This window comes from Astatotilapia calliptera, chromosome 1 (genome assembly GCF_900246225.1).
Source record: "Astatotilapia calliptera chromosome 1, fAstCal1.2, whole genome shotgun sequence".
NCBI classification, from domain to species: Eukaryota; Metazoa; Chordata; class Actinopteri; order Cichliformes; family Cichlidae; genus Astatotilapia; species Astatotilapia calliptera.
The window spans coordinates 12,355,611-12,373,221 of NC_039302.1; the positions used below are offsets into that span (position 1 = coordinate 12,355,611).

A 17,611-nucleotide genomic window follows, 5' to 3' on the forward strand; every position below is an offset into this window, starting at 1 on the left:
TTTCATAATCTCACGATTCGATTCGATTCAGTCAATTTTGACTAAGTCAGAAATATTATAAGTCTGATCAATTGTCAGTACTGACACCTATAAGACTTTATCAGAGGTGTGAGCATCACAGCAGATGCCTTTGTGTCAAAGTAACTGAGGATAAAACACAGAAAAACATGAAGGAGATTTTCCTGGCCTGGCTTTAAAGCAGATAACCTTAAAAATATTCTGCAGTAGAACAAAAACCGAAAAAAAAAAAAACATGAATCATACGATCATTACCTAATGCTGCTGAAGTGAAGCAGAGCAATGTTAGAGGTTTTATTAGAGACACAGCTAAGCGTTTTGCAATTTGGCATAATTTAAAAAAATTTACATTTCTTTGGTATTGAACATAAAAAAATGAGGCTTTCTTGTTGGATGTCTCTTTTTTTTTTTTTTAAACCAGTCTACCGCTGTAAACGACAGTAGACTGGTGGGTAATAAGCAAACGAATGCAGAAAAAAAAGAGATTTGAGATGAGAAACTGTTCTTGAAAAACACAGAGAGAGAAAGCTGTGTAGGAAGTGTGATTTTATTGTGGTAGAAGCCAAAAAAAGCAAAAGTAAGAGGAAATTCACAATGATGTTTATGTGAAGCGAAATGTGAAGCATAGTTTGGATCTTCTTTTGCTGCTGGTTCAGTCAATTTTGGATGGAGAGTGACACAATCTGCAGCATCAGGATCTGTGAGCTGTCAGCTTTCAGCCCCAACGGCGTGTACGTGCCATCGGGTGAGAAATGAATCGATGTCGCTTTATTCAAGGTGAAATTGATTTTAATTGGAAAATCGATTATCGAAACTCAGCCCTACTATACTATAGTCACCTCCTATACTGACTTTATTAGTGTCCGTGAGTATGTACCTGGTTTCACATGTTACAAAGACTGACTTATAAATACACACTTTAAAAAAGGAAATATTTAATGGAAACAGATTTCAGCATAACGTTGATTGAATTTATTAGGGGACGTTAACAGAACACTCAACCCACAGAAATTCAAAGTTCATATTTCTCATTAAGATGGATTTCCCCCAGACTGTAAAGCACAATGTATATCAGTGAGGTGCAACTTAAAATGGGCCTGATTAACATATCAACAGCACTGTTACCCGCACCCTGGTATCCACATCATGCCGCATTCAGTCTGGGTTTCACACAGAGGTCAACTACAGACATATTAGTTTTGGACATAAAAATGAAATCAGACATATTTCTACAGTAATTAGCCTGAATGGGTAAAAGAAAGCAAGCATAACATAAACACTGAGGTGGCACAGCCGGTGAAAACCAAGGATCTGGAACTGACAAACTCATGCCATGTCTAGTGTACTTCACACTCAAGACAGCATAGGTCTCACACTCTGATTTGTGGCATTTTAAAAATAAAACACTGTGGCACTCCTATTTACATTTTTACACAGAAATTAAGCAAGCAGCACACTTGCTCACCAGCTTTGGAGAGGAGCAAAGGAAAATGTGGGGCGTAAGGTGAGAGTTTTGTTTTTTTCATTAACCTGAAAAAGCAAATACAATTGTAGCCATCATACTGGGGAATTTCTTTTCATCACCAGTTCACACCTTTTACACAGAGGTCAACCAGTATTTCAAAGTGGAAACAAATTCAGTCACAATCAAAGCAGGCTTAAAGTATTCATCATCACAGACCCACAGAGAAGTTGGAAAAACTAGGACTCTAATGACTAATTATCTGAGCCTTCACTGATATTTAACATGGTTAACCTATACAAAATTAGCTAGTAGTGACAAAATTTGCTGTAGTTATTTACAAGTTTTCTGCTTGGGACTTGAGCTTCCTTTCCCAAAGCTTTTGATGATCGGAAAATCCCTGTTTGCCCTTGTTGAAGGAATTAGGTCCTGCAGATGTTGGCGTTTCCCTAAAAAGGTGACAGAAGTAAAGAAATTAAAGATTTCAAAGCTGACCACAGAAGCCAAGTGCAAAATTGTAAAGTACAGTCTGTACCTCCCAATGTTCTTCATCCTCATCTTTGCTTCTGGAGGCATCTCCTCAGGTTCACTCTACATGACAAAAGAAAGTTAATATCAGCCTCTGAACATCTACTGTTCAAGCATTTTTTGTGATCGTGACATGCCTGCATGCACAGACACTTACATCATCATCTTCGTTAAAAACAGACGCTAGGCCCAGCTTTTTTGCAGGAAGTGATGGCGCAGTCTCTTTGGGCTTCTAAAAACAGGTTGGGGGACATGACAATTAGGAAAACAAAATAAAACACCACAACTTAGCATCAAGCATCACACCTCCATGCTCAGAAATCACAATCCTTCCTTCAGCTTCTGAATTATAGCAGTGAATAAAGAAGTTTATGTAACAACACAGAAGGTCAACGTGAAACTGACCTCTGATATTTTGGATATTACCAACACCAACATGCATATGAACACATTCATAAAATGGAGAAAATAGGGATGAAATGTGTTTTGTGAGGCAACCGTCATAGTGATGGCTGATCATCCAAAACTAGTCATTTGATTCTTATGGTCTATTGACTGTTAATGACAATTTTGAAGAACTTCACTCAAGGTAATAAATTGCGATTGCAGTCACAGTGTCTTTTGGAAGCATAAACACAGCAACATGCAAATCTTGGATGAGGTAAATTCCTTATTCTTTCAACACCTTTCACACTGGTGGCCAGATTCAAATGACATGTCTTTTTAAAACTTTTAAAAACTTCACTACTACTTTTTAAAAACTCTTTAGGACTTTTCTGAGCAGTGTGCCATGATCATTTACAATCCCATGCTCTAACTTTTATGCTATTCAGAGACTGTGTACAACAATTTCATGGGTGTTACAACACCCATTATATTAATAGGGTACAGATTTTTAAATAACAGCGTTGCACAGTGTTAGTCTACAGTCTCACATACTCACCGGTGCTCCCAGTTTAATAGATATGGGGTTTGTTTTCTTCCCCAATTGACTGCTCATGCTGAAGCCTATTTTGGAGACTTTGGTTGGTGCTGGTGGGTCTGCTGAAGACTCGTCTTCATCTTCGTGGGTGAGATGCTGGGATGTGCGTTTGACTGCGGTCCCTTCTCCCCCCACAGTGCTACAAGAGACAGGCTTAGTTTTCACTCTGCCTCCCTCCTCCTGCGGCCCTGCTTGAGGCAAGACAACTCACCAAGGTGAACAACTGTTTCCTGGGCGTTATTAAATCCATCATCTTTACCTGTATGGCTAGCCATTAATGAAGCAACGAAACATAAGTACCACTCTACCATTTAATTTGGTGCTTTATCAATCCACGTGACGACTGTGTGCGTAGTAAGTCGCAACCTTATCAGAATTTGGTGTTTGAAGCACTCTACATGATGTATAAGACCAGGTAACCCCAAGCTAAGATGCCAGCGCTAACTAGCATTAGTTAGCTAATAGCACACCAGCTATTCCGGCGAGTTATGAAGCTAAAAACAAAACAGTGGACTGTAGTAAAGAGTGATGCCTTTGGCTTATCAACTGTTAATTAATAGTACATCTGACACGCACCTAAATAGGTTAACGTCAACACAATATTAACTGCTAACTTGTCATTAGCAAGCTTATCTACTTAGCATGAAGTTGTCTTAAGACACCTTCTGCTAACGTCTCTTCTTAGTTTTAATAAACAGGGGGCATATCAAGCTAACACTGACTACTTTATATTTTTCAACCATATTATACACTATAAAACAGCACACATATCACCTCTGTCGTCGGTGTTACCCCTCCTTTTACGCTCGTTATCCGCCATTTTTTTCTCCACTCAATTTCACCGCTAGTCGTCTTCTGGCGCTGTTAGCAGTACAACCCTCCCACTCTGATAATAGAAGAAGAGGAAAATGGACGTAGCAATATGACAGCGAGCTAACCTGGTAAACAGAAACTGGTAAGAATAAGGAACTTAACGAGTTTAATCGCATAGCGTGTTATTTATAGCTTGTAGGTATTTAGGTAAAGCTACAGGTCGACTTGAGTTAATATTAAAAGTTGACCCTAATGTGAAATATTACCTGTTGTAGCTTTGCTATCCTCAGCTATGCTACGTGTTAATGTAATGCTGTGTTGGCTAACATTTATGTTACAGTTCATTAGCGCTGTAAGACCCAGTGTGTTTTATATACACGGCCGATATCTTTTAGATTACTTCCAGTAACGGTTATTTTACATAGTTAACACAATTGATAGACTTTATGCATTTCTGTCACCCTTGGATAACTTTCTGTCTTTTGTTGTTTGTTTGTTTTTTAAATTCCCAGTCCCTTTAAAAGCTTGCCCTAAGACAATGTACCAGTCAAGATGGGACAGACAATGTGCGTATGCTCCCGTGCCTCCATCACCATTGATAACAAAAAGTATTATTTTGTCCAGAAGCTCGACGAAGGGTAAGAAAACATTTTCACACTGTATGACTTTAACTACGCAGAAGTATATCATAAGATTTTATATTTGTCACCAAATCCTAAATTAGAAAAAGAAACAAATGAATAATTAATCCTCTAAGAGTTATCCCGATGTAGCTCATTACTGTGACCTTCATTCATGAGTCTCATAGCTGCACTTGGTGACCGCATCTCAACTTACTGGGAACATGGGCACTGGTTGTTAGTTTGTAAACAGATCCTATACACTCTCTTCGTTATTTTATTTTATTAACAGGGACGAATCAAGTTTATAACCTCAGATATGCTGGGAAATCATAAGGCAATGAAAGATGGATTAATGCATTGTTGATTATTAAAACTTTTTGGCTCCAGTTTCTTCTTTTACCTGTTCCCTTTTAGGATAACAGTGGTTATCTCCCTTTGTCTCACCTTAGCCATAGTCTTCCTCTGTCACACAAACCCTTTGTATATCCTCCTTCACTACATCCATGAGTCTTCTCTGTGGCCTTCCTCTTTTCCTGCTGTCTGACACATATCTACTATCCCTCCTCTGTGCATGTCCAAACAATCTTTGTTTTCTACCTGTGTTTCCAAAGCCGTCCCTCTGATCTACTTATTTCTAATCCTGTCTAATCAGGTCACTCCCAGTGAAAATCTTAGCATCTTCAACTCTGCCCACTCTTTGTTTTTATTTTGTTTCTTTTTGTGGGTGTTTTTTTTTGGGGGGGGGGCAGTATCACAGGCTCCAAGCCATACATCATAGCAGGTTTCACTACCATCTTGCAAACCTTAACTTTGATTAATTTGCTATCCTTTTGTCATAAATCCCCCTGATAGTTGTCTCAACAAACTCCAACCCACTACATGCACACTTTTCTTCACCTCCTTTGTTCAAACCAAAGCAAGTATGTATGGCATGTCACTGTTCCTTTCCTTTTAAGTCAGTTTTGCATTGATAAACCTTTTTCTCTTTTCAGTGGGTTCAGTTTCGTTGATCTGGTTGAAGGGGTAAAGGATGGGCACTTCTATGCCCTGAAGAGAATCCTATGTCATGACCGTGAGGGTCGCCAGGAGGCTCAGACAGAGGTGGAGATGCACCAGATGTTTAACCATCCCAACGTCTTGAGCCTGGTTGCACATTCCTTTGTTGATCATGGAGGCAAGACTGAAGCCCGGCTACTTCTGCCATATATGAGAGTAAGTTTTTGCAGCAGTTATCATTAGCATAATCTTGAGAGAAATGATCTTGGTCTGATATGCTTGCGTGCTTATGCAAACAGAAAGGCAGTCTGTGGTCTGTTCTGGAGAAGCTGAGAGACAAGGGGAGCTCAATGCCTGAAAAACAAATTTTGCAAATCTTTCGTGGTATCTGCTCTGGACTCAAGGCCATTCACGACAAAGGCTATGCACACAGGTAATCCCTAACCATCTGAGATGTTGAATGAGAAACTATATGAAAAAAAGAATAAACATCATTGTGCTGTTATGCATTATTTGATTAAAACTTTAATCTTACTTCCGATCTGTTTATTTTTGACTTGGGGTATGCAGTTTTTCAGCAGCAGTGCATGGTGGTGCAGAAATGACAAGCGAGTGCACTACATGCATATCATGTTTCACACATTTCAAAAGAAATACCAGATTATTTTGCCATATTCAGATTCATTACTCCCATAAAGGGGGGAAATCCATAATTTTTATCTTTTAGAAAGCTCCACAATACTTATGCATTTAGAAACAAAAACATTATTTCACCACTTAAATAAGTTGAACCAGTTGTGTGTCTTGCAGCTCATTGCCATATTGTCTTTATTGATGGTCAGCTGCAAATAGCTTGACCACATTCCAACAAACATATGGGACAAACACAGTGTTTGTGTGGGTCAAAGTGGGACACGTTTACAATGCTGGGACGTGTTCAAATGCAATATATTTGAACGTAACCTTTTAAACTTTCTTGCCAACTTACTAAATAGTTGTCAGTAGCATCTGTATATCTCATATCTGACAATTTTAGTAATTTTTAACAAGTTATGGCACATGCACACAGACGATGTCACTTCACAGAATAATTGTTCTTGTGCAAAATGTAAAAATAACTTTAGAAAAACAAATTTCTCACTATATACTACCTTTTCATTTTCTGTGTTGTAGTTTCTATCATTTTCACAAAAATTTGCAAAGCTTCTTACTTTTTGGTTATTTGGAACTTTAGCCTGACTAATGTTATACCCAATGTGACTATGCTAAAAATACTTCCCTTCATACACATTGACTAAAAGCCAGGCTTTAGAAAAGTGCATGTATTGAAGAACCAGTCAAAATGTAGCACATTGTCTCAAGATTATTTGTCTAAATAGTTGTACTTCTTTTGAAAAACAAACTAAAGGTAGTTTGGTTATCATCAAAATGGCAATTTCAGCTCGAGTGACCAGATGTTCCTCTTTATGTGGGACTGCACAGCATTTTTACTTCTTGTCCAACGTCCCACAGCTTACCCGAGTGACTGGTTGTTGCCAGATGGTCAGCAACAGGCCTCCAGGCATGAGTGACTGATGCAACAGTCAACCTGCTTTTGTGTTTTTTGTTTTTAACCCGACAGAGTTGTCTACATCTAAATGCCTGCTGTGTGCTATAATTTGACAGAGACATAAAGCCCACAAATGTGCTTCTTGATGAGGATGACAGGCCAGTTCTGATGGACCTTGGCTCAATGAACCGTGCCAGGATTGAGGTAAAATCCAGGGTCTAAGAAGGATTTTTAAGATTTGTGACTTTATGGGTTTTTTTGTGGAAAAAAAGACTTAGTTAGTTTAACTGAAGCCTGAGGTGAGACTGGTCACCACAGCATTTTTGTGCTCTGAATGTGTAAGAACAAAGTGCCGTCCTCACTACTTTTTTTGTGTTTGTTTATACTGAAAAGTAATTTTCAGGCTTTTATTTAATTGAATTCAATTCAATTTTATTGAATTTAAATGTTGCTGAGCTCCACCACTAGATGGCAGAGTAGTGAAGCTCATATTTAGGTTATACAGCTAAATGTCTGGGTTTTGTCTTTAGTTTCTCAGGACACAGCTGTTTTCTTTCTAGATTTTCTTTTTTTTTCTTTTTAAACATAATTGACTGTGTAATGAGCAATGTCACATGTGACTTTTAACATTTCCATAGCTTTTATTGTTAGATTTGCTTTTTGTATGTCTCTGAAACTACTTTGTGGTTCTTTAACACATCCATCCAACGTCTTACCGCTAGAGCCCCTAAACTACTTAACCCACAATGGATTTAATAAAAATGACTTCATTGCAGGTAAAAGGATCCAGAGAAGCCATGACCATACAGGACTGGGCCGCCCAGCGGTGCACCATTTCGTACAGGGCTCCTGAACTCTTCAATGTTGAGAGCCACTGCATTATAGATGAGCGCACTGATATCTGGGTAAAGCTGTGTAGACCTTTTTCCTCTTGGCTTGTCTGTGTTGCGTATGTTTGTTCTCAGTAAATGTCACTCACAGATGAAACCTCTTTCTTGTGCTTTGCTGTCCCCACCGTTCCAGTCACTTGGCTGTGTGCTTTACTGTATGATGATGTTGGAAGGGCCGTACGATCTGATATTTCAGAAGGGAGACAGTGTTGCTCTGGCTGTCCAGAATCCAGTATCCATCCCTCCCTCTTGCAGGTCAGTCTTCAGGCTGTAGCTTGAAAGTTTCCTATTTATTTAAATGTTTGTGTTACTGCTTTGCAGAGTAGTAGGAAAAAACAGTTGTTTTGAATTGAGAAGCCCTGGAGAATAAAAGCATGTTCCAGTTCAAATGGCGTGCAACTGATTTTAGGACCGATAGTAACAGGAATAGGTACCTTACCAAGATTTTTGTATGCTTGAATTTTCTTTGGTACTGTTCAGTTAAGCTAACACAACACTGACCTCTCAAATGTAGTACAAAAAAACTAAGTTTAGTTTCTCTTTCATTTTTAAAAAAAAAAGCTATGTGGCTGTGAGCCTGGCTACACCCTGGAAACCTTTTCACTGTTAATAAAAATTGTGCATGCTTAACACCGCACATGCTTTACAGTGCGGTGTAGAAGTCTTAAGCTACCCCTCCTTTCATCATATTTTCATAGGAAGGAAAAGGTATTGCAGTTCTTTGAAGTTCTTTCAAAAGTTTGAAAGTCAAGATTTGGTATCACCACCTTTTATTCTTCAACACAGCTTGAACTCTCTTAGACAAGCTTTCTGTCATTTTTTTAAAAGTAGTCTTCAGGAATAGTTTTTCAGTAATGTTGAAGTTTGAGCTTTAGGATCATTTACATGCTGAAAAATGAAGCAGTTGCCAACCAGATGCTTTCCTCATGGCACTGTATGGTGTATCTAACCTCACTTTTCTGTGTTGATAATTTCACAAATGTTGTTCTCCAACACCACTGGTTGAAATGCAGCCCCGAATCATGATAGAGCCTCCACCATGCGTCATAGATTGGTGTGGACACTCTATTGTACCTCTCACCTGTACTTCTCCAAACACACTGACTAAGATTTGAACCACAGTTATCAAATCTGGATTAATCACCCAATAAGACCTGTTCCTACTGATTTTCAGTCCAGTTCTTGTGTAATTTGGTCACCCTGAACATTTTCTCCATGTTTATTCCCTTCTTTAACAATGGCTTCTTGACAGCCATCCTTCCCCAAAGACCGTTTCTGATTAGGCTTCAGTGAACACTTTTTTTTTTCTTTTTTGAAGTTTGAACTAAAGTTGTGACATGCTGCTCTTAACAAAGTGCCTAAAATAACCATTTAGAATGGGTTCTGTGCCGAGTTGTCTGTCATCTATAGACACTAGTTCATCCTTTGAGTTAGGTGCCTTTTTCTGCTTGAATCATTCATATGTCAGTGTGAAGTTGCTTAACAAACAAAAAAGATTCCTCTGAAAATGCTCGGTACAAGGACTGGACTGAAAATGAGTGAAAAAAGCTTACAAGAAATTCTGACTCCTTGGAACCAAAATCTAAAGAAGCGAGGGGGTAACTCAAGACCTTTGACAGCACTGTATCAAACCTAAAGTTGGTATTTGTCTTGTACCCAGATACTCAGAGGGTCTGCAGATGCTGCTGAGCTCCATAATGGTGTCAAATCCTCAGGAGAGACCGAACATCAACTGGGTTCTTGATCAAGTACAGGACCTGCAGAGTCGCAGCCCAAACACCCAAACCAACATGGTCTGATCCTGCACAGTGAACCAAATGTGTGGTCATGTAGACCTTTGAAAGGAACATCTTAGTTCCAGGTTAAAATTCTTTGATTTATTTATTGACTCTAATATACCAATTTTCACTCATCTTGGGGAGCTTGGCATGAGTTTAGTTTGAATGTTCCAGTTCAGTTTGGGTATCACAAAACATTTGTATAGTCCTCCTAAAGCTCTGAAGAATCAGAGAAGCCTTACATGTAATTACACCCAGAAGCCAATTATGGCTGAGGCTATGTGCATCTGATAATGAAGTGGGTCTGTTTTGTAATCTCAACGTTCTTCCAAGAGTAGAATAAAGAGGACACCACTCTGTCAATTCAGTTTGAGGCTGGAACTAGCAGGGTGGAATTTTAGTTTGGGACTATGATGAGGGCAACAGGCTAGCTTTATTACTCTATATGAAGGTTAAAATCGGTGTACATTAACTTAAAATTCAGTTATGAAGAAAAGCTGCCTAGCTACTGGCTGTGGCCTTACAAAATAAGCATATTTCTATAATAATACTTTAAGATATTCAACTTTTTGTTTTCTCAGTTATAGTGTGGTTGTTTTTTGTTTTCTTAATGACAATGGTGTAAAGATAAAAGATAAACATAAAAGCTTTGCCAAAATTTCCTGTGAGTGAAAGCTGCCCCAGATGACATTCCCTAGCAAGAAGGAATATGTTCCACTTTCTTTCTTTCTTTTTCCCCCTTTAATTCCTTATTATTCCTTATTATGTGTAACACTTAGTTACACGTGTGTACCGTAATCGTCAGCTTTCTCGTTTTAGCAGAGATGGAGAAAAGAGGCAGGAGTCTCCTCGTCTGCATTTCTCCACATATTCAATTACTTGCACACACAAAAAAGAAAAGAGAATGATTGGAGATGTCAGGTTCTAATGTTACAACGGTAAATTCAAATTTTAATGACACTGAGGAATCACTTCATGGCATGCTTGTCATCAAAATTGCAATTTTATGTGACCTTATAGGGTTGGTTTTTGTTTTGTTTTTATTAAACTTCACTTTTCACTGTATTGTGTTTTAACAGTTAAATATTTTCCATTCCAGCTATGTTTGTGTTGAATCCTGCGTTTTCACTCATGAGTGATTAGTTTGACACTTTTGTTTTCTCAGGGTACGCAAACATCCCAAAGGGTCTGATGGTGTTTCTCATTAGACCCTAATGATACTTTTTAAATGGTTACTAGACACAGTAAATTTTTAGGCGTTTTAAATTTCATTTTTGGCTGTCCTGCAGTGATGAAGTACATTATAATAAAACTAAGAAGTCCAGTTAATTGTTGGTATGTACTGGAACAGTAATTAACACAGCATTTAACTGTATCACCACCTCCTACTAAGCCTGTCTATGTAAACTGACTATGAACTTCTGTGTGGCTGTTAATGGCGCACAAACTGGCTTGATGCCTGCAGTAAGAAATCTCTCCTGTATTACAGACACAGTGGTGAAGATCACAGATGAGTGTGTTATTTGATTTTGTAAAATCCTTTTGAAGTTGTGTTTATTCACTGTCAAGTAAAAGGATAAATGTGGTAAATATGTACTGTAGCACTATGTACACAGTTTTTAATATACTTGTGAAATAAAATGGCATCGTGGCATTTTAAAAGTAGTCTGTCAAATAAATTATGTGAATCTGTGTTTAAGTATAGTTACCGCTACGACACATCGCCCAATTTAAAAAAAAAAACAAACAAATAAAGCATTCTGAAAGCATTAATTAGTTGGTTAAACTTCATAAATTCAACCTAGGGGATCATCAGATATTTGCATTTCAATTGTTTTGATAACCTGATGTTTTGTGATGCAGCATCAATTTGCAGCCTATAAAATTTTATTTGTAAATGTGATATTATGGTGGATGATCAATCACAATTCGCAGATAATAGTAATTTATGATGTACAGAAAGCAAGTTATCAATTTCCGTGTCATTAGTTGGCTCTACAAATTAATGAGAATTAAAATTAGTTTGCTTACAAACAGTCTCCTCCAGTAAAAGGTTAATCTCGTTCACCACCAAATTAAAGTGTGTGTGAGTTTAGGAGTGTTATGTGATCATGTGGTCAGTAGTAACCATGGACACAAAAAGCATGAAAATACGTGAATGTATCAGCATGTCATAGCATTGATTACATATTACTGATGAAAGCCCCAACCCTGCCTAATTAATGTGAGAGTCAACCACTCCCTCCATGATCATCACCACCTAACACGACACCAGTGGTATGCACTGTGTGGCAAAGCAATATTTTAAGTTCTTCCTTTATCATTTTTGCATGCGTAATTTTATCAGCAGTATGTTAACGTCTTTGCTAAATGGTTTGAATCTCATTTTGATACATCAGGAGTGAGAATCTGATGAGCTTGTAGTAGGAAGGGATGTTATGCTATGAAATGGAAAAGTGCCCAAAAAACAACAAATAGGACCTTGAGCACAATTTTGGTAATGATGCATTAGGTGTCATTGTGTCCAGTACTGTAGGGGTCTTGTGAACTGTGGGCAGTTGGACAGATGCCTTACCATGAGCCCATCAGTGTTTTAGCCAAATGAGCTAATGACGAATAAAACCTAATTTCTACATTTGAGGTTACATCTTACCTATATTGGTTATCAAGCTACAGAAATCACTGAGGTATCACATGACAGTGCCCAAATTAACTGTGTATGTGGCGTAGCACAGAATATCCGGGTTATGAAAATCGCTAAAATTGTCAGATATAGCTTTAAAAAAAGGGTAAGGGTAACAATCTTTGGACACACCTAAACTGAAGGGCAAAATTTGTTACGGGACAGAAGAGCAGCTGAGATAACACCAAAATATAATCAAAATATTTAGACTACAACATTGTGTCCCATTTGTCCCACAGGAACACATTTGTCTACCTCACATTTAGTTTTCTGGGGGATCTGGCCAGCATACTTCTGTGGTGAATCCATGTAGTGACTACAATGCATCAATGATTAAAGTGGCCAACGGCACTACCAAGTATTTATACCAGTGTTTTTGATGGTGGTGTAGTCGTGGTTACTATATACCTATATGTAGATTTAATGCAGAAGCATAAATCTCCCGTAAGCATCATATTCACTGCAGAAGTATAAATTAAGTAGTGGCTGAACAGAAGGAAATGCCTGCTGCCTGGCTCCAAAACCCGGCCTTTAAAAGATTAATCTGCGGTGTTATGTGGTTTTCAAATACGTTTTTGTTTTTTTGCGCACACTTTTAAATTAAAAGAATTCTATATTTCAATCAAGCTGTCTCAGTCTCCGTTAAATTGTATCCAGTGGCTGACAATCACAGCCTTCATTTGATGGCACCGAGCGCTGGTGGCCGTTCTCTGCATCTTTCCTCCTGCGCTTATGTTCGCAAACAAATATCCAATCGCACATGTAGCTGAATTTACAGCCTTAACACCCACTCAGATCACTGAGGTGTCACACTTCACGGCTGCCCCAATTACTTTCAGAGGTAATGTCTACCTCCGCGGGCGCAAACACACAAATATGACCAGCCGTAAAGTTCACCCGCCTCGCATATTTACAGTGCGTATGCCCTCTTATACACAAACACCCTAAGGAATCATTACACTTGAATTAATAATATTCCATCTAATTTTTTCCTCAGGCCCACCTACAAATCCCAGCCTCCCCTGAGTGGGGGTGCTGGGTTCAGGACAGAGCTGTTTTTATGGGTTCAACAGGGATACAGACACACTCTGGGCCTACCTTTTATATTCACGATCATGTCCATGTGAGGGGCTGAATGATGTCATACAACACAAGTGCAAGGTCAACAGAGCGGCCGCCTGCGTTTTAGCACAGTTTCACATGCTTTTGGTTATCACTCATTAAGTGGACCCACACCGCTGGTTCGGATGCTGTGTGTGCCTGAGTGATCTGCATTCCTCCTTCCAAGACTTGAATCACAAGCACACTTTAGCTCTCACACCATAAACCATCTGCAGGCTTTATTGATTTGGCGATGAATCAATTAGTGAATTATTTAATTAGCAAAACATTATGGGTCAGTGCAGGGCTGCTCCCACCCCGCAGTGCTCCTGGGTCTCTTTAAATCATTTTGCACATATGTTTGGGACCCGTGTGCGTATGTGCACGTCATCATATCTCTGCAAAAATGACCACACAGAAGTCACGTGGTCTTTGTTTTGGACCTTGAATTCAGACACGATCCCGGGGAGACCTTGTAAAGTCGCCCAGTAAGTTCCTGTTGCCACTTGCCAGATGAGGGCCCGTGTTTCTTTAAAGCTTTATGTGTACAGACTGAAAACTTTTGCTGTCACTCAAGTCCAGATTAGTCTTGGCTGCGGCTGAAAGAGGGAGAAATATGGACATTACGTCTCCCTCGTAGAGTGGATGAGTTACAGCCCGGGCTTGTGATCGGGGCGTCCTTTTGAAGAAGGAGCTTTCTGTGCGCTCATTAATTCATGGGAGTGTTTGGGTTAAAATGCATAATGAGTTCATTAAGGGGGATTGGCGTAATCAAGAAAGGTATTGGCTTAATTACTGGCACAGAGCCAGACCTATCCCTTCTCCCTGAGACCGGCAACCCACCCTGTCCACAGAGCTCACTAATTTAATTAAGTGTACAAAACGGTACACCCTAACGTCGCCCTTGGGGGCAATTATGGCACCAGAGATTGAAAGATCTCCGCCGGGGGTATTTTACTTACTGGCAGGAGATTGCCTGTGTCAGTTAGCTGATTGCATTGATTATATTGATTTGTAACAGCTTTTCGGGTAATTTCATCTGCAAAGGTGAGAGCAACACGTTGGCCCGGGGACTTTTTTATTTATTCTTTTTTTATCTAGACACTGGACTCTTTTGCCAAGTGATTAGATGAAATGGAGCTCCACAATAAGTCTTTTAAAGTGGGAGTTGGGGGAGGTGGATCGATAGTTTTTATTTGCTGTATAAGGTCAACACAGGTCGGATGTTATGAATTATTTTAAAGGCATCACAACTCCTTCACCGGCAGCGTGGCCACCTTGTTGTGGTTGTGCTGAATCTGCAAGAGAGTGGCTTAAATGGGCAGCTATAGGACTGATCTTCAGCTCATAACAGAGACATGTGGGGCAGGTTAGGCTACCCGAGTCAAGCAAACCAGGACACAGAGCTAGGTTGACTCTTTTTAAAGTGCTGGAGAGATACCCCTTACAAGTGCGCATGCTACTTTTTCTTCCTCTTTTTTTCAAGCAAACTCACTGTAGCTTAGCGGACCCTAAATGTAGGAACTTTTAGTTTTAGCCCTCACAACGTGGTTCCAATCTAAAGGGATGACATCTAGAATCACTGCTAAAGCCATATTATTTGATTTACATGCATTGTACAGTTTGCATTTCCATCAAAATTAAGCATGTTCCCACCTCAACATGCAAAGGCCACACAGATAAAGGGCTTAAATTTAGTTTCTGATGTCTTTAAATAAGATAAGATAAGATAACCTTTATTAGTCCCACACGTGGGAAATTTGTTTATGAGGAGCTGTGTTTGCTCAGTTTTTAGGCAGACATACACAACCTCAGACACACAATGACATCATCTTCACAACTATGTTCTCCAAACTGGGGGATGTCTTGGCTGTTGTAGAAATGCTTCCTTTTCTGTCAATTAAAGAGAAGAATGTGCTCTGACATATTAGTTTTAATTGCAGGCCTATAACCTTTGCTAAGTGTGGCAAAGGTACAAAGAGGCTAACAGTTTGATGAGCAGTTCATCAGCGAGAATTAAGAGGATAGGATGACAAGATAATCCAGAGGTGGCATGGTCATTAAAGGTGGCCAGAGGAGAGCAAATTAGCTGATTAAACAACTTCCCACCCAGCCTGTGTCATGCAAGCAGAAAGGAAGGCCTTCACAGTGATGGACGAGGGGGCGTGGAGGAGGCGTTCATGTCGCTTGCTGGTAGAGTTGTCATCGAGTGAGTGAAGTGTCTTCATCAATTTGGAGCCATTATCATGTCAAAAGGAGAGGGTGGCACTTGCTGGAGGGGAACAGATTGGGGGAGGAGAGACACTGAAAGCCCATCTGCATACTATAAGCTTATTCATTTTCTCTCTCGCACACACACATACTCTCCTTGCTCCTCCAGCCCCTCCTCCCAAGGCAGGCCAGTTTACCGTAAGGCCGTTTAATTTTCCTGAAATAGGGCTGTGACAGCTGTGTCATGCTGATGAGAAGGTGCTGAGAAGAGTGGCAGCCTGTCACATCTCATCTATCTCAGCTCACACTCTGCTGAACTTTTGCTGCCTTCACCTCTCCTCGTTTCGCTTTACTTCTTCTGGGATGTCACACTTTTTTTCTTCTAATGAATGCAGACATGTCAGTCTGTTAAATCTGCTGTTGTGCAAGGGAAGGCTGATTGGTGATTGGCACAGGAAGAGTACAAAAGTAATAAGTGGGAGCTGCTTTTTATTTTACTTGCATAGATTGTTATGGGTCCCTTTATCATCTGACCTGGCTCAATTATGCCAATTGGATATCACAGAGACACAGAGAGGTTGTGGGGACAGCCAAATGAAACGCAGAGAGTGTGTGTGTGCGTGTGTGTATGAAACATGGAGTAAAGACATAGGGAATGAGAGTAGAAAATAGCTTGTTGGTGGAATATGCATCACTTAGCGTGTATTACTTTGCAGAGAGAAGGACAACAATTTAAATGTTAGTGATGTCATTTCCACCCGTCAGTCATGTCAGCGGCGATAAATGTGGAGCCATTACATAAATGAGATGTTGGCGTGACCCTTTCTATGCATGCATGCAGATACACTCACCCGTGTCGCTTTAGTTTTATGTCAATAGTAAACGAGCCTAGAATAGAAAAAAAAAACATCTCTTTTGTTATAAAAGTTGTTTTGCTTTGTTTGTTTGTTTTAAGTGTAAGTCCTAAACCAAAATTGGGTTAGTGGCCGAGATTATCGTCTTGTGTAGTTTTTGGCTATTTGTAAAGTATTTTCAGAGAAAAGCTTATAATACAAAAGAATGTATACTAATACAAAAGTTAGAGGTTTACAAGCAGCAAATATATTTAGAGTTAGGACCAAAAGTTTTTAGGCAATGGCACTTTTTCTTATACTTCTGTCCATCACTACATCATTGCATTTTAAATCAACCAATCAAGATGTGCAGACTTTTAGCTTTCATTTAAAGGGGTTTTGCAAAACGTTTGCATAACTGTGTGGGAGTTACACCCTCGAGCACCACAGGGGATGCACATTGAAAGAGGAGGTATTTGTAACATGGTGGTGGACTAATGTTGCCAATGTTGCCTGTATCAATTAATCTCCATGTTTATTGTGTGAAGTGGGAGTGGTTTTGTGTGTCACATTTGCTGTTTCCCTATGGCTGTGATGGGTTGGACTAATTGAAGGCAGGTGTATTTGATTGCACTGATACTCTAGTCTACTTATAGCCCACACTGCAGACACTGCTGTGATATTGTCTCTCTGTGCAGGTATGTGATATGACCTGATGTGTTTATGATGGATAGCTTGTTACTCTGTAACTTGTATGATGAAACTGGGTGATATTGTCTCTCTGTGCAGGCCAGGACCTACTACATGCCACAGCCTAAAGGCAGAGTTGAGTTGCTGAGGCACAGTGATTACTGGCATTCTTCTTACAGGGTGGTGGGTCTTGGAAGACAATTGCTGATCCCTGTTAAAGCAGTCAACATGTGAAGTGCAACTGGCTTGTGACATAGCTTGCTCTGGCCTTGAACTGTGTGTTTTATTCTGTACTCAAGTGGGACACTGGACTGTTTTATCCTTCATTTTTGAGTCATTGTATTAATAAATGATCTCTTAGAATTTTGACTGTCATCTTTTGCCTGCGACTGAGACCGTTGGTCAGACCTAAAATCTCTGTGTTGCATACAAACAGCATCAAAGTCACAAAGTT

The 17,611-nt window shown here is 39.5% G+C and overlaps 2 protein-coding genes across 3 annotated transcripts; one reads left to right on the forward strand and one right to left on the reverse strand.

Annotated features, from left to right (window-relative positions):
• Positions 1–967: 967 nt before the first annotated feature.
• On the reverse strand, positions 968–3,827 carry pcnp (PEST proteolytic signal containing nuclear protein). 2 transcript variants are annotated; one of them, XM_026164611.1, is made up of 5 exons: positions 3,765–3,827; positions 2,952–3,178; positions 2,166–2,240; positions 2,016–2,071; positions 968–1,929 (listed from the first exon to the last, which is right to left on the reverse strand). In XM_026164611.1, exons 1-5 carry the CDS (start codon positions 3,808–3,810, stop codon positions 1,818–1,820), a joined length of 516 nt encoding a protein of 171 aa, XP_026020396.1. In that variant the 5' UTR covers positions 3,811–3,827; the 3' UTR covers positions 968–1,817. The 2 variants fall into 2 exon arrangements, with proteins under 2 accessions (XP_026020396.1, XP_026020388.1); XM_026164603.1 differs by having other exon boundaries at positions 2,952–3,181.
• stk16 (serine/threonine kinase 16) lies at positions 3,202–11,301 on the forward strand. Its single transcript, XM_026164592.1, has 8 exons — positions 3,202–3,945; positions 4,316–4,441; positions 5,419–5,638; positions 5,722–5,855; positions 7,088–7,175; positions 7,748–7,876; positions 7,995–8,116; positions 9,522–11,301. The coding sequence occupies exons 2-8, from the start codon at positions 4,356–4,358 to the stop codon at positions 9,658–9,660; spliced, it is 918 nt and encodes a 305-aa protein (XP_026020377.1). The 5' UTR covers positions 3,202–3,945; positions 4,316–4,355; the 3' UTR covers positions 9,661–11,301.
• The last annotated feature ends 6,310 nt before the right edge of the window (positions 11,302–17,611 follow it).

Excerpts from the sequence above, each read along its gene's own strand:
- pcnp (XM_026164603.1), bottom strand. The coding sequence starts at position 3,810 with ATGGCGGATAACGAGCGTAAAAGGAGGGGTAACACCGACGACAGAG. Across the intron at positions 3,182-3,764 it reads GGGTAACACCGACGACAGAG|CAGGGCCGCAGGAGGAGGGA; the intron begins GTGATATGTGTG and ends TCTTGCCTCAAG. Across the intron at positions 1,930-2,015 it reads AGGATGAAGAACATTGGGAG|GGAAACGCCAACATCTGCAG; the intron begins GTACAGACTGTA and ends TCACCTTTTTAG.
- stk16 (XM_026164592.1), top strand. The coding sequence starts at position 4,356 with ATGGGACAGACAATGTGCGTATGCTCCCGTGCCTCCATCACCATTGAT. Across the intron at positions 5,639-5,721 it reads TACTTCTGCCATATATGAGA|AAAGGCAGTCTGTGGTCTGT; the intron begins GTAAGTTTTTGC and ends TTATGCAAACAG. Across the intron at positions 7,176-7,747 it reads TGAACCGTGCCAGGATTGAG|GTAAAAGGATCCAGAGAAGC; the intron begins GTAAAATCCAGG and ends ACTTCATTGCAG.